At 42.4% G+C, this 21,445-nt stretch overlaps 1 protein-coding gene across 3 annotated transcripts in view; it reads left to right on the top strand.

Moving 5' to 3' along the window:
- LOC124034575 (rap guanine nucleotide exchange factor 1-like) overlaps nt 1–20,849 on the top strand; it is a 61,060-nt gene extending 40,211 nt beyond the window's left edge. The window contains exons 10-26 of one of the 3 annotated variants that reach the window (XM_046347951.1): nt 1,658–1,860; nt 4,525–4,671; nt 5,807–5,938; nt 6,319–6,408; nt 10,108–10,190; nt 10,342–10,447; nt 12,086–12,161; nt 15,501–15,585; nt 15,779–15,871; nt 16,508–16,693; nt 16,965–17,049; nt 17,142–17,236; nt 17,394–17,472; nt 17,587–17,688; nt 18,045–18,142; nt 19,601–19,729; nt 19,901–20,849. In XM_046347951.1, the coding sequence (XP_046203907.1) occupies nt 1,658–1,860; nt 4,525–4,671; nt 5,807–5,938; nt 6,319–6,408; nt 10,108–10,190; nt 10,342–10,447; nt 12,086–12,161; nt 15,501–15,585; nt 15,779–15,871; nt 16,508–16,693; nt 16,965–17,049; nt 17,142–17,236; nt 17,394–17,472; nt 17,587–17,688; nt 18,045–18,142; nt 19,601–19,729; nt 19,901–20,051 (1,940 nt within the window). In that variant the 3' untranslated portion in view covers nt 20,052–20,849. The remainder of the gene's footprint in view (nt 1–1,657; nt 1,861–4,524; nt 4,672–5,806; nt 5,939–6,318; nt 6,409–10,107; nt 10,191–10,341; nt 10,448–12,085; nt 12,162–15,500; nt 15,586–15,778; nt 15,872–16,507; nt 16,694–16,964; nt 17,050–17,141; nt 17,237–17,393; nt 17,473–17,586; nt 17,689–18,044; nt 18,143–19,600; nt 19,730–19,900) is intronic. The other 2 variants (XM_046347952.1, XM_046347953.1) reach the window with 2 other exon arrangements.
- The last annotated feature ends 596 nt before the right edge of the window (nt 20,850–21,445 follow it).

Below are 21,445 nucleotides of genomic sequence, written 5' to 3'. Positions count from 1 at the left end.
TTCAACCGATCGCTGCCTGCACCCGCATGCCCGACGAGCATCACCACCCTGGATGGTTCCGACCTTGAATATGTGGACACCTATAAGTACCTAGGTGTCTGGCTAGACTGCAAACTCTCCTTCCAGACTCACATCAAACATCTCCAATCGAAAATCAAATCAAGAGTCGGCTTTCTATTCCGCAACAAAGCCTCCTTCACTCATGCCGCCAAGCTTACCCTAGTAAAACTGACTATCCTACCGATCCTCGACTTCGGCGATGTCATCTACAAAATGGCTTCCAACACTCTACTCAGCAAACTGGATGCAGTCTATCACAGTGCCATCCGTTTTGTCACTAAAGCACCTTATACCACCCACCACTGCGACTTGTATGCTCTAGTCGGCTGGCCCTCACTACATATTCGTCGCCAGACCCACTGGCTCCAGGTCATCTAAAAGTCCATGCTAGGTAAAGCTCCGCCTTATCTCAGTTCACTGGTCACGATGGCAACACCCATCCGCAGCACGCGCTCCAGCAGGTGTATCTCACCGATCATCCCTAAAGCCAACACCTCATTTGGCCGCCTTTCGTTCCAGTACTCTGCTGCCTGTGACTGGAACGAACTGCAAAAATCGCTGAAGTTGGAGACTTTTATCTCCCTCACCAACTTCAAACATCAGCTATCCGAGCAGCTAACCGGTCGCTGCAGCTGTACATAGTCTATTGGTAAATAGCCCATCCATTTTCACCTACCTCATCCCCATACTGTTTTTATACTGTTTTTTATTTATTTACTTTTCTGCTCTTTTGCACACCAATATCTCTACCTGCACATGACCATCTGATCATTTATCACTCCAGTGTTAATCTGCAAAATTGTATTATTCGCCTACCTCCTCATGCCTTTTGCACACATTGTATATAGACTGCCCATTTTTTTCCTACTGTGTTATTGACTTGTTAATTGTTTACTCCATGTGTAACTCTGTGTTGTCTGTTCACACTGCTATGCTTTATCTTGGCCAGGTCGCAGTTGCAAATGAGAACTTGTTCTCAACTAGCCTACCTGGTTAAATAAAGGTGAAATAAAAATAAATAAATAAAAATAGAGGAGGGGACTCTCCCGGCTGTGCAGGAAATTAGCTTGTGCTGATTGGCCCTCTCAGCGTATGTGTTGAAGGGTGGCCATAACTATGTAGTAATCAGCACATTTTATATGTTCAGTAGCACTATAAAGAGCTTAAAACCAGGACTAGCAGGTTTGGCTGCACTTGTGCCTCCGCTAGCCTGTTTATTTAGATTTTCAACAGCAGAGGACTGTTCTAATGACTGAATGGTCAGGGTTTCTACAGGGCTAGCATTGTCATCTCCCCCAAAATACGATTTTCTTGTTTTGAAATTGTATTTAATGCACACCACGACCATTTTTCATGTTTACAATTTACAGGATTGGAAGTGAAGTGCTCCATTTAAACCAACGTTTGACATGTAGAATTTCCTCCTCATCTAAACACTATAACAATGTGTAAACGGTTTGGGATACTCTGAAGAACACTGTCATTATCATCTACAAGCGCATTGTTATTGTAATATCCCGTTTTTTTGGTCTGTGTTTGTGTGCGTCTGTGTGTGCGTCTGTGTGTGCGTCTGTGTGTGCACATCTCACCCCCACAGTACTGAAGTACATGCAGTTTGTGGAAGACTACTCGGAGCCCCAGCCCTCAGTTTTCTACCAGATGCCACAGAGCAAGAGCATCTATGAGCAACGCAACAAACACTTCCAGGAAGTCTACGGCTTCAATGACTCGTTTAGCAGCAGCGACTCTGTCCACGAGCCCCTCCCACCCCCTGCACTGCCACCCAAACAGAGGCAGCTGGTAAACTATAGCCCCTCACCTCACACTGAAGCCACACTGAGGCCTCACACTCCCCAGTGTTACAACATGCAGTACGCCAGCCCATCCACACACCCTGTTCACACACATCCATCACTTACCAAGGCCCAATACATATGCATTTCAGGAAACTCATTTTCTTATATATTGTACCAAGTGTGTAGTGGTGAGTGAGTCAATGATGTTTTAGCCCATATGTATAAGATAGAAGAAGAAAAGCAGGGTGTTAAGTCCTAAACATCCAGAATGCAAGCAGAGTCTAGTGGTTACTCATCTCCAAACTCTACTTCAATACATAGAGAAAACATTTTAAAAGACATGTTTTATTGTCACATACACCGGATAGGTGCAGAGAAATGTGTTGCTTTACAGGGTCAGCCATAGTAGTACGGCACCCCTGGAGCAAATTAGGGTTAAGTGCCTTGCTCAAGGGAACTTAACCAGTAGGCTAACTTTTGCATCATAAAAAAAACATCTTAACAACAAATACAAATCAGTGCAACGGTACAATTGAAATTACTAACACTTCTCAGTAAGATGTGTTTTTCCGCCGGCATAAGACGATTGGCCTTTTGTACAGACTTGTCCTCCATGATGTCCCATCTTACATCCCACCATTGTATTTGAATTGAATTTGTTTTCATCATTTTGGCCATTTGTTATGTTTGTTTCAGGCCTCTGCAAGGCTGTAGTAGTTTACTTCCCAGATTATATTCAATGCCATAATCTCTCTACCAGACATTCATGGTTGGAAAAAGTCATTTGCTCTGCCAGAAAAAAAAAGCATGAACCCGATATAAATGAGTCAATCCATGCTCAAGGTTTATCCGTATTTACGGATATTTTTAAACATATCTAAAGCGGAACAAAATGTGAGAAACGAAAATGAAACATTTCTGCACATTTTTTTTCCTGTTATTTGACCGTGTGGATTACTGCATGCCCAGTTCATAGTGGGTGAGGATTAAGACCAATCACAGAATCCTCTGGGGAGCAGGGAAATAACACAAGGATTGGTTTGAACTTAAGCTATAGATGTAGACAGGGGCACAACTTTGGTTTTAGAAGTGGGAGGGACATAAACATTTAAAAATTAAATGTATCCAGTCGGATAAACACGCCAAACAGCCTACCAGACTGCTCTGAGACGTCTGCATGGTCCTAAAGCACACCGTTGCCTCGTTTTGTATCACATTCCAATGATAAAACTGAAGGGGTCAGAATGTGGCGGGGGACATGTCCCCCCCGTCCCAGTGAAAGATGCGCTCCTGGATGTAGGGAGGGAGAGGAAAGGGTGTTTGTGTTTCATGTAAACAAAAAGTTGTTTCTTTGCTGGCGGTTGTTAACTGACATGTCCACATTGTGTACTTTCTGATTGCCAGAATGAATAGACTTCTACCTGAGCAGAATGTCCACTCACTTCTGATACAGTAGCTAATTATTTCCATTTAGGCCAGTGATGTGCTTTGCACAGTATGTAGGCATAGTTCAACGTGGTCTCAGGGCAATTCGTATTATTTTGTACGTAAATCTGAGCAACTCCATTTAGTATGATATATTATGTTACGTTAGGTTGCATTATGACTTGCCTAGTTAAATAAAGGTACAATTTTTAAAATATATATATATTTTATTAATGAATGGAGTAGCGATCAAAATCAAATGTTATTAGTCACATGCGCAGAATCCAACAGACCTTACTGTGAAATGCTTACTTTCAAGCCCTTAACCTACAATGCAGTTTTTATATATTTACTAAATAAACTAAAGTTTAAAAAAATAGGTCATTTGTAGATGTAGGTGGGGGTAAGTTGACTATGCATAGATCATACAATATCATACTAATTATAGGATATATAGTATCAAACATCTTACCTGGACATGCAATAGCATACGAATTGGATGATATACATCTTGGTGCATGTATAGTATTATACTATTTCTCTGAGACCAGGTTGCTTGTTGTGCCTTCACAACAAAGGAGAATCATGGAAAGAATTTACGTTGGCAGTTAGGGGAACTAATGACAAAGGTTAGGATAATTTATGCAAATGCTTAGGTGAAATGGGTTAAAGGGAAAATCCACTCAAACTATATTTTAGTATTTCTTTCCTTTAGTCTACTGTTGATACGTTCCACGGAAACTCTGACATTTCCGACATGGTAACTGCGTTCAACAAATCAGCAAGTTAGAAATGTTGGAGTTTCCTAGTTCCGACAAGGATGTGAACGCAGACTAGTTCCCAGCAGTGTCACCGGCCACATCATCATGATGATGCGTTTTTCATCGTAAGATGCGTTTTAAATAAAAAATAACATTTTGGGGCTTCATTTTCCATTGCACTCATCAAATCTCATTCCTTCTTTCTTTTTGGAAAGCCCGGCCTCCATCAGAGCGATGCATAACACAGAGGTAACAGTAGAATATTAGAAAGCAGTAGTGTGTTTCTATTTTAACACTTTGTCTGCCGTAGCATTCTTTTAGTCCATCAAGCCTATTGTTTTCTGCTGCTTCTAGATTGGGCTTAACTATCTGCGTAGACCTACGTCTTCTTTTGCTAACTAACATCTCCTACTGTACTTTCTCTCTGCTCCTCTCTTTCTACTTTCTCCTTCCCCCACGCTCTCCTTTTCCCCCCCTTCCAGGCCTCCCACTCTGCCTCTTCCTCGTCCTCTTCCTCGTCCTCTCTCTCCTGCCACCTTCATCGGTCGCAGGCTGCAGTGGTGGTGGAGGAGGAGACGGGGACTGCTCTCAGCATGTCAGTCTCTAACTCCTCCCTGACCACCCCTATGGTGAGTGACTCTCAGTTGGCTTGTCTGCCTGCCTTTCTGATTCTCTGCTCTTCTCACTCTCTACAGTAGACTTGGCTTTAAATAGTATTTGTTTTCTTTCTAAAACGTTTTATTTAACCTGGAAAGTCACGGGCAAAGTGCGGTGCTATATTAAATGAAAATGTTGCACTTTGGGAACTATTTAATTGGTCCCACCGTGTCAGGCAAGCTCGATCAAGTGCATCAGAAGTACTTGAAAAGAAAACCAATACCAGTTGAAACCTTGTCTGCTCCGCCACAGACATGACTGGGCTTCTGCTTTAGAAGTATTGACACCAATACAAAAAGTAAATTTATTAGCCATTAGCCATTGTAGAGATGTTCAGCTACTGATAAGGGAGTATATTGTGCAAAAAACACACACACTGGCAAACACACGTTCATTCTTCACTCTCTATCAGACCCCTCAATATTTATACAATAAATGGCCATCTCTGTCAGAGAGAAAGAGAGAAAGCATGCAGTTGTTTTCATCCAGAATTTGTGAAATGTGTTATTTATATTAGCGGATGTCATTCATTTAAAAGTGGGGCTTGAACACAATCCAGAACTATTATGACACAAACGCAGCAAATTAATGTTCTGTATTCTTCTTTGTCTAATCATTCTGGTTTTGGAGCAATGATGAGGACAATTGATCTGTTCTTGCTGAAGAACCATTGATCCTTGTTGCACCCTTTTGACTTGGTTTCAATTAAACCTATATGCATGGGATATTCAACAGATCTGTTACAAGTTACAACAAGCACATTTTGTGAATATGTTATTTTGAAGAGACTGAGTTGATTTAGCAATTCTAGTCACTGACTGACCAGTCAGATACAGACAATATAGCCTACAGTCATATTGTTCTCCGATGGAAAGTATGCCGATGCATCTCTCTCAATGATCTATTTCTCTTTGAACTTGTAGATCTCTCAAGTAGCTTTTGTCTTAATCTCTCTTTCTCTTTCCTTCTCATTTCTCGCCCTCGCTCTCTCAGCATAAGACAGTTCTCCGGTCCTATTCTCAGGACTTTGCACCTCTCTGCCAATCTTCCATTCCATATCTTCTCTCATCTGTCTCTTCCCACTCTCCCATTGTCCACCAATCACAGAGCATGGACCTAGCGGCCCCGGGCAGTGGCAGCCCTGACCCTGTGCTAGTGGCCAACGGCTCTCTGGACAGCTCTCTTGCTATCGGTCTTCTCACTGACTCTTCTTTCTCTGACACTCGTCAAACCTCTTTGGTGAGCCCTAGCTGTGTGTTGTGACAAGTGTTAGGCACTGTGCGAAAAGAAAATGGGATTGCGTTTGACAGGGGGGGTGCTTTTGAAGAAGAGCACAAATCTGGAGTAAGGTATAAACATTGTTAGCAAAGGGCTGTTTCAATGTCGGTGATGTTCTTATCCTTGAAAATAGGCCAAACCCTAGGTTTAAAAAAACAAGTCTGCAGCTCTATGTATGCTGTGGTGATTAGAACAGTTGGTTCTTAGTGGCTTTATTTGAGATGATATAGGTACTTGTTTGTTTTGTCCGGCTAGTTGTGAGAAGCTTTTGCATTCGGAACCACATTTGCTTTTTCCAAGCATCTGTCATTCTCTTTGCTGTCTTTCTTTTCCCCCCGTAGAGCGAAAGCGCTAATGAGGAAGGCGGGGAGGGAGAGTACGTTAATCTGTACACATCCAGCCAAGCCGACGGAGATGGGCTCTCCCGCCGAGTAAGTAGCCTTAGCAGAGAGGTTGCATGAGAGCGAGGAGAGAAAAGCGTGCTTTCACAGACAGTTGCACCATGACTGACAACAGACCTCACTTAAGTAACCCTATCTGTATGTGACCTAACCACTCAGGATTCGTTGTGTCTCTTCGATCGCTTGGCATGCCCTGCTTTGGTAACTGCCTGTACATGACCATGTTTCTCTTCCTTTCCCCAAATCCCCAACTACTGGACTGTCCCTATTAGCGGTTGACCGATTATGATTTTTCAGCGCCGATACCGATTATTGGAGGACCAAAAAAGTCGATACCGATTAATTGTCCGATTTTATTTATTTATTTGTAATAATGACAATTACAACAATACTGAATGAACACTTTTATTTTAACTTAGTATAATACATCAATAAAATCAATTTAGCCTCAAATAAATAATGAAACATGTTCAATTTGGTTTAAATGATGCAAAAACAAAGTGTTGCAGAAGAAAGTAAAAGTGCAATATGTACCATGTAAGAAAGCTAACATTTCAGTTCCTTGCTCAGAACATGAGAACATATGAAAGCTGGTGGTTCCTTTTAACATGGGTCTTCAATATTCCCAGGTAAGAAGTTTTAGGTTGTAGTTATTGTAGGAATTATAGGACTATTTCTCTATACCATTTGTATTTCATATACCTTTGATTATTGGATGTTCTTATAGGCACTATAGTATTGCCAGTGTAACAGTATAGCTTCCGTCCCACTCCTCGCCCCTACCTGGGCTCGAACCAGGGTTACATCTACAACAGCCACCCTCGATGCATCGTTACCCATCGCTCCACAAAAGCCTTGGCCCTTACATTGCAAGGGGAACAACTACTTCAAGGTCTCAGAGCTAGTGACGTCACCGATTGAAACGCTATTAGCGCACACCCTGCTAACTAGCTAGCCATTTCACATCGGTTACACCAGCCTAATCTCGGGAGTTGATAGACTTGAAGTCATAAACAGCTCAATGCTTGAAGCACAGCGAAGAGCTGCTGGCAAATGCAGTAGTGCTTGTTGAATGAATGCTTATGAGCCTGCTGCTGCCTACCACCACTCAGTCAGACTGCTCTATCAAATATCAAATCATAGACTTAATAACAACATAATAACACACAGAAATACGAGCCTTAGGTCATTAATATGGTCAAAATGTTTATTCTTTCAGTGAAATGCGGAACCGTTCTGTATTTTATCTAACGGGTGGCATCCTTAAGTCTATAATATTGCTGTTATGTTGCACAAACTTCAATGTTATGTCATGATTATGTACAATTCTGGCAAATTAATTAGTCTTTGTTAGGAATAAATGGTCTTCACACAGTTCGCAACGAGCCAGGCGGCCCAAACAGCTGCATATACCCTGACTCTGCTTGCACTGAACGCAAGAGAAGTGACACAATTTCCCTAGTTAAAAGAAAATCATGTTAGCAGGCAATATTAACTAAATATGCAGGTTTAAAAAATATATACTTGTGTATTGATTTTAAAGAAAGTCATTGATGTTTATGGTTAGGTACACATTGGTGCAACAACAGTGTTTTTTTCACGAATGCGCTTGTTAAATCATCACCCGTTTGGCGAAGTAGGCTGTGATTCGATGAGAAATTAACAGGCACCGCATTGCTTATATGCAGGACAAGCTAGATAAACTAGTAATATCATCAACCAAGTGCAGTTAACTAGTGATTATGTGAAGATTGATTGTTTTTTATAAGATCAATTTAATGTTAGCTAGCAACTTACCTTGGCTTCTTGCTGCACTCACGTAACAGGTAGTCAGCCTGCCACGCAGTCTCCTCATGGAGTGCAATGTAATCGCCCACAATCGGTGTCCAAAAATGCCAATTACCTATTCTTATGAAAACTTGAAATCGGCCATTCCGATTAATCGGTCGACCTCTCGTCCCCATTCCCTACTATATGGGCCTATGTGTAGTTCTAGCTCAAAGTACATCAGTCACTCCCCTGTCATTGTCTCAAGGGGGGTTTGTCTCCAAGTGACAGTGAGACATTTTCTATCATGTTCATAAACTTGGCCTTTAAGGTCAATGGTGGTTGTCCACCTGGGTCAGGTCTGGATCGTAGTAACTAATTACAACTGGATTCATGAATGGCTCTGAGTTAAGTCTGTGTATTTAACATCTTCCATAAGGCCTTTCACCAGGAAGGACAGCCCAATAAAACGACTAAACGTTCAGCTTATTTATTCAGTCTTTCTCGCTCAAAGTTCTCCCCATTCCCCGTGTTTTTAGTAAAAAGACAATCTGGACTGTCTTCTGGGATGGGAGGTAGATACAGTGCCTTCAGAAAGTATTTACACCTCTTGACTTTTTCCACATTTTGTTGTGTGACAGCCTGAATTTAAGGTGGATTAAATTGAGATTTGGTGTCACTAGCCTACACACAATAGCCCATAAAGTGGAATTACATTTGTAGACATTTTTACAAATTCCAAAATGTCTTAAGTCAATAATTATTCAACCCCTTTTCTTATGGCAAGCATAAATACATTCAGGAGTAAAAATGTGCTTAAAAAGTCACAAATTGCATTAACTCGCTCTGTGTGCAATAATAGTGTTTAACATTTGAATGACTACCTCATCTCTGTACCCCGCACATACAATTATCTCTAAGGTCCCTCATGGCCAAATCTATACTGAGTTACTAACCACAATGACATTGAATGTTCCCAAGTAGCCTAGTTCTAGTTTTGACTTAAATATTCTTGAAAATCCATGGCAAGACTTGAAAATGGCTCTCTAGCAATGATCAACAACCAACTTGACAGAGCTTGAAGAATTTAAAAAAGGAAAAATTCCAAGTATTGTACAATCCCGGTATGCAAAGCTCTTAGTCTTACCCAGAAAGAATGATTCTAACATGTAACTCAGGGGGTTTGGATATTTATCTAATCAAGATATTAGTGTTTTATTTTTCTTACACATTAGTTATTTTGTGGGGAAAAAAAGAATAGACAAATCCATTTTAATCCCACTTTGTAACACAACCAAATGTGGAAAGAGTCAAGGGGTGTGAATACATTCTGAAGGCACTGTATATTAAGTTTATTGTGTATTTAGTGTTGCATTTGCACTAGAGAAGTGAGGCTAGAGTTATGCATGTATCCATACCACAGGAGATTGGTGGCACCTTAATTGCGGAGGACAGGCCCATGGTAATGACTGGAGTGGAAGGTGGAATGGTATCAAATACATTAGACATGGTTTCCATGTGTTTGATGTCATTCCATTTTCTCCGTTCGAGTTATTATTATGAGCCGTCCTCCCCTCAGCAGCCTCCTCTGATCCATAGAGCGTGTAATATTTATAGTGTGTGTGCGAACAACCATTGTCTGTTTTCCTCAAAGCTGACGGAACAACTCACTGAATACTAAGTTGAAACCTCCATGTGCTTAGACAACGTACCCACACATTTACCTTAACTAAGAAAGAATTTTCACCTTTATCTTGACCTCAGGGTCATGTTCATTTGGTACCGAACAGAAGAAAATAACCTGAAACAAGCATAGAAATAAATGTCCAATGAGAAATGCACATTTTCGTTTTCCACTGCAAATCATTGTGAAACCTTTTCTGTGCCATGTCCTAATGAACATGACCTCAGGCTGCTGGATTTGGTGCGAGACCGGTCCTAACCACTCTGTGTTGTTATCAGGACTCGTCTGCCATAGATGACTCACTGGAGGACACTGCCTCAGAGAACCCACTGTGCAATAACAAGGACATGTCCGATGACCGGTAAGAACCCGTACCATGACAGTCTGGCCTTTCTGTTTCCTTTTATTTTGAGGTTAAATAAATAATACAATATTCTCCATTGTTCCTACTCTCCAGTGACAGAAGGAAGGATTCCCTTTTTTGTTATATTCTTTTTCTCTTTCTCACTCAGCCGAAGACAAAAGTCGTCTGAAGATGGGCAGAGTAGCGAGGAGACGGATGAGCTTTCCCTCATCGATCACATGGAGATCATGTCCCGGTTAACACTAAAGCAGGAGGTAAACGTGTCCTCGTTTTCTACTGTTGATGGTCAGTCCATTTTACCTCGCGTCTCTTTCAGATCAAGCTGTTTAATCATAGAGCAGTAGATGCCTCTTTTTATGTGATACTTCATAGGATCCTACATGGCTCTACGGTGCGACTATTTTACTCGCATATGCGCCTAGAAATAGATGTGTGCAAACTTTTTACATTTATTTTTATTTTTTACCCCCTTTTCTCCCCAATTTTGTGGTATCCAAATGGTAGTTACAGTCTTGTCTCATCGCTGCAACTCCCGTACAGGACTCAAGAGAGGCGAAGGTCGAGAGTCGTGCGTCCTCAGATACACAACCCAGCCAAGCCGCACCGCTTCGTGACACAATGCACGCTTAACCCGGAAGCCAGCCACACCAATGTGTCGGAGGAAACATCGTACACCTGGCGACCGTGTCAGCATGCATTGCGCCCGGCCCGCCACAGGAGTCGCTAGAGCATGTTGGGACAAGGACATCCCTGCCGGCGAAACCCTCCCCTAAACCCGGCCAACGCTGGGCCAATTGTGCGCCGCCCCATGGGTCTCCCGGTCACGGCCGACTGTAACAGACCCTGGACCCGAACCAGGATCTCTCTAAGGCAGTGCCTTAGACCACTGCTCCACTCAGGAGACCCCTGTGTCCAAATTTAGCTGAAAGTCTACTAAAGTGTGACTTTGTTCTCGTGTTTCTTGGCTATTTACATTGTTTTGTTCACACACTAGGTTTTATTTCAATGTTAGTTTGAGCTTGCTCAACTGCTAGCGAAGAGACATGTCGGAGAATCTCATCTCTGACAGACAGACATGTGAGTCCCACGTTACAATGGTAATGTCCCGCCCCTTAAAGGGGCAGCTGAAATGTTTTGTCTCACCTAAGTGACTCAAATATTTGAGGGTACATTGTAATTGATTCAGCATGGAACACTCCAAAAACCAAACGTTTTTCAATTTCTTAGTATAAAAACACTCTTCCTCATACTTTTATTGTGCACCTACATTTTATTTTTGTCCTCGTATCTTTTTCTACTTAGGAGCTCATGTGCTCCTTGTAAAAAAATGTCAGCATAGATCCCTGTCCTACAAGAAGGATACTACTAATACAGAATAAGCCACCAATCAGCTGTTTACAGAGAGCTTGCCCTCTGCTGGCCCCTGCCTCTGTAACTCAAATGCAACGTCCCTGTCTGTTACTGTTACGAGGTCCAGCCTGCTGGTTTTCTGATCTACCTGATAATTAATTGCACCCACCTGGTATCCCAGGTCTAAATCAGTCCCTGATTAGAGGGGAACGATGAAAAAAACACAGTGGAAGTGGCTTTGAAGTCTAGAGTTGATTTTGAGGGGGCTATATGATCACATTCTTACAGTAGATTATAAATATGTAGATGAAGATCTGGAGTTAGCATGGCAAGGTCAGTGCAGCTTTAGTAGCGCCAATCTCCTTATAGAAAACCCCCTCATGGCTAGCATGGCTTTTCAAAACATATTTTTCAATATTGTCAGAATGGTTTCATCAGGACAGTCACTTGTAGGGCTACACTAGGACTCCTCATGAGGTCAACAATTAGGCTAATCCTCTCTCTCTGCTCTTACAACTTTATCTGTCCACATGTGATACCAGAACGATGACGGTCCAGATGTCAGAGCCGGATCGGGGGATATTTTATTAGTCCACGCCACAGAAACGGACCGCAAAGGTATTTATGACCTCCTTAGTACATCCCCCTCCCCCTCCCCCTATTACATGCAGTCGGTGTCCACTCAGATGGAAGGTACAAGTTATATCCTTTACGAATCAATGGGTGTATATATACACACTACCGTTCAAAAGTTTGGGGTCACTTAGAAATGTCCTTGTTTTCGAAAGAAAACATTTTTTGTCCATTCAAAAAAACATTAAATTGATCAGAAATACAGTGCAGACATTGTTAATGTTGTAAATTACTATTGTAGCTGTAAGGCCAGCATCCCGGAGTCACCTCTTCACTGCTGACATTGAGACTGGTGTTTTGCAGGTACTATTTAATGAAGTTGCAATTTGAGGACTTGTGAGGCGTCTGTTTCTCAAACTAGACAGTCTAACGTACTTGTCCTCTTGCTCAGTTGTGCACCGGGGCCTCCCACTCCTCTTTCTATTCTGGTTAGAGACAAATCAAAATAAAATCAAATGTATTTATATAGCCCTTCGTACATCAGCTGATACCGGCCTAAAACCCCAAACAGCAAGCAATGCAGGTGTAGAAGCACGGTGGCTAGGAAAAACACCCTAGAAAGGCCAAAACCTAGGAAGAAACCTAGAGAGGAACCAGGCTATGTGGGGTGGCCAGTCCTCTTCTGGGTGGAGATTATATAACAGAACATGGCCAAGATGTTCAAATGTTCATAAATTACCAGCATGGTCCAATAATAATAAGGCAGAACAGTTGAAACTGGAGCAGCAGCATGGCCAGGTGGACTGGGGACAGCCAGGAGTCATCATGTCAGGTAGTCCTGAGGCATGGTCCTAGGGCTCAGGTCCTCCCAGAGAGAGAAAGAAAGAGAGAATTAGAGAGAGCACACTTAAATTCACACAGGACACCGAATAGGACAGGAGAAGTACTCCAGACATAACAGACTGACCCTAGCCCCCCGACACATAGCCTACTGCAGCATAACATAGGCTACTGCAGCATAAATACTGGAGGCTGAGACAGGAGGGGTCAGGAGACACTGTGGCCCCACCCGAGGACACCCCCGGACAGGGCCAAACAGGAAGGATATAACCCCACCCACTTTGCCAAAGCACAGCCCCCACACCACTAGAGGAATATCTTCAACCACCAACTTACCATCCTGAGACAAGGCCAAGTATAGCCCACAAAGATTTCCGCCACGGGACAACCCAGGGGGGGGACAGGAGGATCACATCAGTGACTCAACCCACTCAAGTGACGCACCCCTCCCAGGGACGGCATGAAAGAGCCCCAGTAAGCCAGTAACTCAGCCCCTGTAATAGGGTTAGAGGCAGAGAATCCCAGTGGAAAGAGGGGAACCGGCCAGGCAGAGACAGCAAGGGCGGTTTGTTGCTCCAGAGCCTTTCCGTTCACCTTCCCACTCCGGGGCCAGACTACACTCAATCATATGACCCACTGAAGAGATGAGTCTTCAGTAAAGACTTAAAGGTTGAGGCCGAGTTTGCGTCTCTTACATGGGTAGGCAGACCATTCCATAAAAATGGAGCTCTATAGGAGAAAGCCCTGCCTCCAGCTGTTTGCTTAGAAATTCTAGGGACAATTAGGAGGCCCTGCGTCTTGTGACCGTAGCGTACGTGTAGGTATGTACGGCAGGACCAAATCGGAGAGATAGGTAGGAGCAAGCCCATGTAATGCTTTGTAGGTTAGCAGTAATACCTTGAAATCAGCCCTTGCCTTGACAGGAAGCCAGTGTAGGGAGGCTAGCACTGGAGTAATATGATCAAATTTTTTGGTTCTAGTCAGGATTCTAGCAGCCGTATTTAGCACTAACTGAAGTTTATTTAGTGCTTTATCCGGGTAGCCGGAAAGTAGAGCATTGCAGTAGTCTAACCTAGAAGTGACAAAAGCATTAATACATTTTTCTGCATCAATTTTGAACAGAAAGTTTCTGATTTTGGCAATGTTACGTATCTGGAAAAAAGCTGTCCTGGAAATGGTCTTGATATGTTCTCCAAAAGAGAGATCAGGTTCCAAAGTAACGCAGAGGTCCTTCAGTTTTATTTGAGACGACTGTACAACCATTAAGATTAATTGTCAGATTCAACAGAAGATCTCTTTGTTTCTTGGGACCTAGAACAAGCATCTCTGTTTCGTCCGAGTTTAAAAGTAGAACGTTTGCAACCATCCACTTCCTTATGTCTGAAACACATGCTTCTAGCGAGGGCAATTTTCATTGAAATGTACAGCTGTGTGTCATCCGCATAGCAGTGAAAGTTAACATTATGTTTTCGAATGACATCCCCAAGAGTTAAAATATATAGTGAAAACAATAGTGGTCCTAAAACGGAACCTTGAGGAACACCGAAACTTACAGTTGATTTGTCAGAGGACAAACTATTCACAGAGACAAACTGATATCTTTCCGACAGATAAGATTTAAACCAGGCCAGAACTTGTCCGTGTAGACCAATTTGGGTTTCCAATCTCTCCAAAAGAATGTGGTGAACAATGGTATCAAAAGCAGCACTAAGGTCTAGGAGCACGAGGACAGATGCAGAGCCTCGGTCTGATGCCATTAAAAGGTCATTTACCACCTTCACAAGTGCAGTCTCAGTGCTATGATGGGGTCTAAAACCAGACTGAAGCATTTCGTATACATTGACAGACAGTTTGCGCTGTTCTGTGAAGGGAATAGCACACAGCGTTATACTAGATCTTAAGTTTCTTGGCAATTTCTCGCATGGAATAGCCTTCATATCTCAGAACAAGAATAGTCTGACGAGTTTCAGAAGAAAGTTATTTGTTTCTTTTTGAGCCTGTAATCGAACCCACAAATGCTGATGCTCCAGATACTCAATTAGTTTAAAGAAGGCCAGTTCTATTGCTTCTTTAATCAGAACAACAGTTTTCAGCTGTGCAAACATAATTGCAAAAGGGTTTTCTAATGATCAATTAGCCTTTTAAATGACAAACTTGGATTAGCTAACACAACGTGCCATTGGAACACAGGAGTAATGGTTGCTGATAATGGGCCTCTGTTCGCCTATGTACAATAGCTACAGCTACAATAGTTAACAACATTAACAATGTCTACACTGTATTTCTGATCATTTTTATGTTATTTTAATGGACGAAAAAATGTGCTTTTCTTTCCAAAGCAAGGACATTTTTAAGTGAGCCCAAACTTTTGAATGGTAGTGTAAATAATTCATGTATAGTCCAAAAATGGATGTAGCAACTAAGGATTCTAGCTTTTACTAGTACTGCTTTTCTATAATACACCCAGACTTTCCTTCCTCGCAAATAGAGCTCTGGGGAAGCGAGAGGATATTCAGTAATCTCCTTTGTGGTCTTCTTTTCCAGATCTTGTCTTGTACTGTGAGGCTTTCCTGACGACATACAGAACGTTCATAACCCCAGAGGACCTTATCAAAAAGCTGCACTACAGATATCCTTTCCATGCTTCACTTCTCACATGTGGACCCAAAGAATTTCCTCCAACAAAGCCTGCTTGGTTGAGACAATGGGGAATGGGTAGCAAAATCCCTACCACATCACTCCCCTAGTCGTATACACTCTGAATACTGTAAGATGTGTAATATACTTTGACTATTTGTTTGTTTTCCTTAACACCTCCACACATACACCAGATTTTGTCACTGCCCAGATACATTCAAGAAGAAAGTCAGCAAAAACACCTTCTTTGTTCTTGTCCGTGTGGTGGACGAGCTGTGGTGAGGTCTCTAGCCTGCCATTTGACCAGAAGTCTAGCTATCAAAAACCTGCAATCTGCAAAGAAAAGTTTGTCCTTCAATGACTGTGCAACAATGACGATTCTTATTCACTTTTCCTTTGGTCTGTTCCTGGTAAAAGGGGGAGGGGTTAACCAGTCATGATTACAGAAACGCAAACTTGTCACTTTTTGGCTATTTTCACTGTAGACCCGAAGAATATTTTTTGGGGGGCGGGGTGTCTTTTTCTCATATCAAAATAAATGATTGAGCACAGAATGCATTCCTACATGTCCTACAAAGAGAATATCAATCAGAGTTCAGAGCATGATGTCAGATATGTCATATCAAAATGAGTGCTTCATCCAATATCAATGTGTGACAGCTGTGATCAGCCAGCCGCATCCCCTACCAGCCAATAGCCTGCTCGGTTGTCTGCTCTTTTTGCGCATATCCATCAGTTTTGAAATGTAATTTAGCTGTGATGGCAAGCTGGTGTGTGCAGAGAGTGATAGGACTTCTGTTACATTTGTTTAATTATTGGAGCAGCTCGCAGCGCAAGTAAACACCTCCTCTGGTCTTTTTCCACCTCCACCACCCTCTCTCATCCCCTCGGCTGTGTGTATGTGTGTGTGTCAGTCTGGTGGAGATGACGGAGGACATCCTGATGCAGCTGATGGACTTGGTGTTCAGGCTGGTGTGTAACGGTGAGCTGAGCCTGGCCCGCGTCCTCCGCACAAACATCCTGGACAAGGTGGAGCAGAGGAAGCTGCTGCGCTACACCTACTCGCTCAAACCACTGGCCGCAAGAGGTGTCGCCGCCAGGTAGGTCCGTGGACGAGGATACTGTGACAGCTAAAACGTCACGTCCCTTGTCTCTGTATAATGGATCAATAAAGATTGTATTGCAATGTATTTTGTAGTGTTTCAGAGAATGTTACCGCTTGCAGAGGCATTTAGAAATGTTCTGCTCCGTGACAGTGAAGGATTTCCTTGTTGTGTTCTGAACATCAATGTATCACAGTGTCTAGTTCTATCTAGGGCCATATTCACTTTCTTCTAATTACCTCCCCCCATTTCCTGTGTGAAACTTTAGACCTGGGACCCTGCACGACTTCCGAAGTCATGAGATCGCCGACCAGCTAACTCTCCTGGATGCAGAGCTCTTCTACAAAATTGAGGTAGCTCATCCAAGCATGTCTTTCTCCTCCTCCTGTGTATGCTGCCCCTCTGCCTAAAAAGTAGTTATTTGTGTCTCTCTCTCTCTGGACAGATCCCTGAGGTGTTGCTTTGGGCTAAGGAGCAGAACGAGGAGAAGAGTGCCAACCTCACACAGTTCACAGAGCACTTTAACAACATGTCCTACTGGTAAGCCTGCACCTCACATCTTCTCTTAGTCACCACGCTGCTTCTCTTGGTCACTGCAGAACTTCAGTTCACTGCCCTCTCTCCGAGAGGAAAGCGGCCAGGTCTGGAGAACATGTGATGAAACTGATGCATCTCTCCCCCTTCGTGTCTCCCTCAGGGTACGGTCCATAATCATTCTGCAAGAGAAAGCCCAGGACCGAGAAAAGCTCCTCCTTAAATTTATCAAAATAATGAAGGTATACCTTTTGAAATGTGGATACTTGAGCAAACAGTTGTTTTGGGCGTGTTTGTTGAAAAAGCAACAAATTCTCCAGTGCATTTTAAGATGGTCTCCCTCCACTCTCTTGCAGCACTTACGGAAGCTAAATAATTTCAACTCATATTTGGCAATATTATCTGCCTTGGATTCAGCTCCCATCCGAAGACTGGAGTGGCAGAAAACAACCTCAGAGGTGAGATAGACTGTGGTCTAATCAATGTCCAAAGATTGCTCTGAAACATCAATTTATTGTAAAAAAAAAATAAAAAATAAAAAAGTGTCATCCTCACAGCAGTTCTTTTTACCTTTATTTAACTAGGCAAGTCAGTTAAGAACAGGTTAAATGCCTGTTCAGGGGCAGAATGACAGATTTGTAACTTGTCAGCTCAGGGATTTGGACTTGTAACCTTCCGGTTACTAGTCCAACGCTCTAACCACTAGGTTACCCTGCCGCCCAGTTACTGTAAGGTAGCGCTAATATGAACTCTCTCTACACATGTTGGTGTTGTTTGATGTTAACATGGACAACTGTCACTGTTCTCTTTACAGGGCCTAGAGGAATACTGCACGTTAATAGACAGTTCCTCGTCGTTCCGGGTCTACAGAGCGGCACTGGCAGACGTGGAGCCCCCATGTATACCATATCTGTAAGTCAACCTGCTGGTTTAAAGTGTATGCACTTTGCTGTTCTGTAAGTCAACCTGCTGGTTTAAAGTGTATGCACTTTGCTGTTCTGTAAGTCAACCTGCTGGGTTAAAGTGTATGCACTTTGTTGTTCTGTAAATCAACCTGCTGGGTTAAAGTGTATGCACTTTGCTATTCTGTAAATCAACCTGCTGGGTTAAAGTGTATGCACTTTGCTGTTCTGTAAGTCAACCTGCTGGTTTAGAGTGTATGCACTTTGCTGTTCTGTAAGTCAACTTGCTGGGTTAAAGTGTATGCACTTTGCTGTTCTGTAAATCAACCTGCTGGGTTAAAGTGTATGCACTTTGCTGTTCTGTAAGTCAACTTGCTGGGTTAAAGTGTATGCACTTTGCTGTTCTGTAAATCAACCTGCTGGGTTAAAGTGTATGCACTTTGCTGTTCTGTAAGTCAACTTGCTGGGTTAAAGTGTATGCACTTTGCTGTTCTGTAAATCAACCTGCTGGGTTAAAGTGTATGCACTTTGCTGTTCTGTAAATCAACCTGCTGGGTTAAAGTGTATGCACTTTGCTGTTCTGTAAGTCAACTTGCTGGGTTAAAGTGTATGCACTTTGCTGTTCTGTAAATCAACCTGCTGGGTTAAAGTGTATGCACTTTGCTGTTCTGTAAATCAACCTGCTGGGTTAAAGTGTATGCACTTTGCTGTTCTGTAAGTCAACTTGCTGGGTTAAAGTGTATGCACTTTGCTGTTCTGTAAAATCAACCTGCTGGGTTAAAGTGTATGCACTTTGCTGTTCTGTAAATGCTGGGTTAAAGTGTATGCACTTTGCTGTTCTGTAAATCAACCTGCTGGGTTAAAGTGTATGCACTTTGCTGTTCTGTAAGTCAACTTGCTGGGTTAAAGTGTATGCACTTTGCTGTTCTGTAAGTCAACTTGCTGGGTTAAAGTGTATGCACTTTGCTGTTCTGTAAGTCAACTTGCTGGGTTAAAGTGTATGCACTTTGCTGTTCTGTAAATCAACCTGCTGGGTTAAAGTGTATGCACTTTGCTGTTCTGTAAATCAACCTGCTGGGTTAAAGTGTATGCACTTTGCTGTTCTGTAAATCAACCTGCTGGGTTAAAGTGTATGCACTTTGCTGTTCTGTAAGTCAACTTGCTGGGTTAAAGTGTATGCACTTTGCTGTTCTGTAAGTCAACTTGCTGGGTTAAAGTGTATACACTTTGCTGTTCTGTAAGTCAACTTGCTGGGTTAAAGTGTATACACTTTGCTGTTCTGTAAATCAACTTGCTGGGTTAAAGTGTATGCACTTTGCTGTTCTGTAAGTCAACTTGCTGGGTTAAAGTGTATACACTTCGCTGTCACAAGTGATGCAAATGGATTTGCACTTCTACCATTTGTATTGCTTACTTTGCATTTCACGTCTTTACTATTTCTTGTTTTTTTTCCTCACTCGACACACAGGGGTCTTATCCTCCAGGACTTGACCTTTGTCCATCTGGGCAACCCTGATCAAATCAACGGGAAGGTCAACTTCTCCAAGCGCTGGCAGCAGTTCAACATCCTGGACAGCATGAGGCGCTTCCAGCAGGTGTATGTATACAGTGGTCAATCTGGCTGTCGCTCTCATACAGCTTTATGTTCAACGCACTTTTCTTTCACATAACAATTTGTTAAATCATTGGCCTATCTTTTATATTTGATATTTTCCATGAAGTTTTACCACCTTTGCAATGTTTAGAAGGTGTTTTCCCTCTCTCCCAGGCATTATGATCTGAAACACAACGACGATATTGTCTCCTTCTTCAACGACTTCAGCGACCACCTGGCAGAGGAGGCTCTGTGGGAGCTGTCTTTGAAGATCAAGCCTCGGAACATTACGCGGCGCAAAACAGAGCGCGAAGAAAAGACATAGGAACATGTCCCACTGTATTGGGCCTTGGGTCAAACTCTTCATGATTACAAGAGACTACAAACGAGAACTGTGAAGGCAGCTAAAAGACTGGGATGTTTTTTTGTTAGTAGTTTACATGACCTCTCCGACTTAGGATTCTCTGTTGTGGATTGCACTGGGTCTCAGTTCGTGTGTGAGTAAAGCCAGTGAGATAGACACTGTGCAGAGCACAAAGTGTTGGGAGGCTCGCAAAAAGATTCCTCCTGTTCACCTTTGTCGCCAACCTCATCCACCCAATGCCATATTATGGGTATAGTCCAAGCATTTCAGGATCTCACAACCAGAGACATTGTCCTGACTAAAACCATATCATACTGATGTGTGCCAAGGGAAACACCACTCAGTTTAGGCTTCTTTTTTATATGGGACACCAGCCCTTTTTTTGATGACAAAGTGGGATACCATAACACCTGACATGGCAGAGAACTGCTGTTGGTGGTGCAGAACTTTGAGAAAAATACCTCAAATCACCCCGGTCTGCTTCAAGACTACTGGTGGTAAAGATATTACTGATGCACACAAGACTGAATTTTGTAGTTCAAGGAAGTGTTGTATGATACTGTCTGACTGATGCAATGCAGTTTTCCTTTTGTTCTTTAAAAGGATATTTCAGAAATGGGGAGAAGTGATATGAAGTTTATATACAGTACCAGTCAAAAGTTTGGACACACCTACTCATTCAAGTGTTTTCATTTATACTATTTTCTACATTGTAGAATAATAGTTGATATCAAAACTATGAAATAACCAAAAAAATGTTTTACCTTTATTTAACTAGGCAAGTCGGTTAAGAACAAATTCTTATTTACAATGACTGCCTACCTATTCTCCCAATCACGGCCGGATGTGATACAGCCTGGATTCAAACCAGGGACTGTAGTGATGCCTCTTGCACTGAGATGCAGTGCCTTAGACTGCTGTGCCACTCAGATCCCACATACTGTATGGAATCATGTAGTAACCAAAAAAGAAAAAGTGTTAAACATGTCCAAATATATTTTATATTTGAGATTTTTCAAAGTAGCTACCCTTTGCCTTGATGACAGCTTTGTACACTCTTGGCATGCCTTAAAAGTTCATTTGTGGAATTTCTTTCCTTAATGCAATTGAGCCAATCAGTTGTGTTGTGACAAGGTAGGGGTGGTATACAGAAAATAGCCATATAAGCCACATAAGTCCATATTATGGTAAGAACAGCTCAAATAAACAGAGAAACGACAGTCCATCATTACTTTAAGACATGACGGTCAGTCAATCTGGAAAATGTCAAGAACTTTGAAAGTTTCTTCAAGTGCAGTTGTAAAAAACCATCAAGCACTATGATGAAACTGGCTCTCATGAGGACTGCCACAGGA

The sequence above is a fragment of the Oncorhynchus gorbuscha genome, linkage group LG04 (genome assembly GCF_021184085.1).
Source record: "Oncorhynchus gorbuscha isolate QuinsamMale2020 ecotype Even-year linkage group LG04, OgorEven_v1.0, whole genome shotgun sequence".
Classification (NCBI taxonomy): Eukaryota; Metazoa; Chordata; class Actinopteri; order Salmoniformes; family Salmonidae; genus Oncorhynchus; species Oncorhynchus gorbuscha.
Note: the sequence above shows the minus strand (reverse complement) of the source record. Positions and strands in the feature narration are given on the sequence as shown.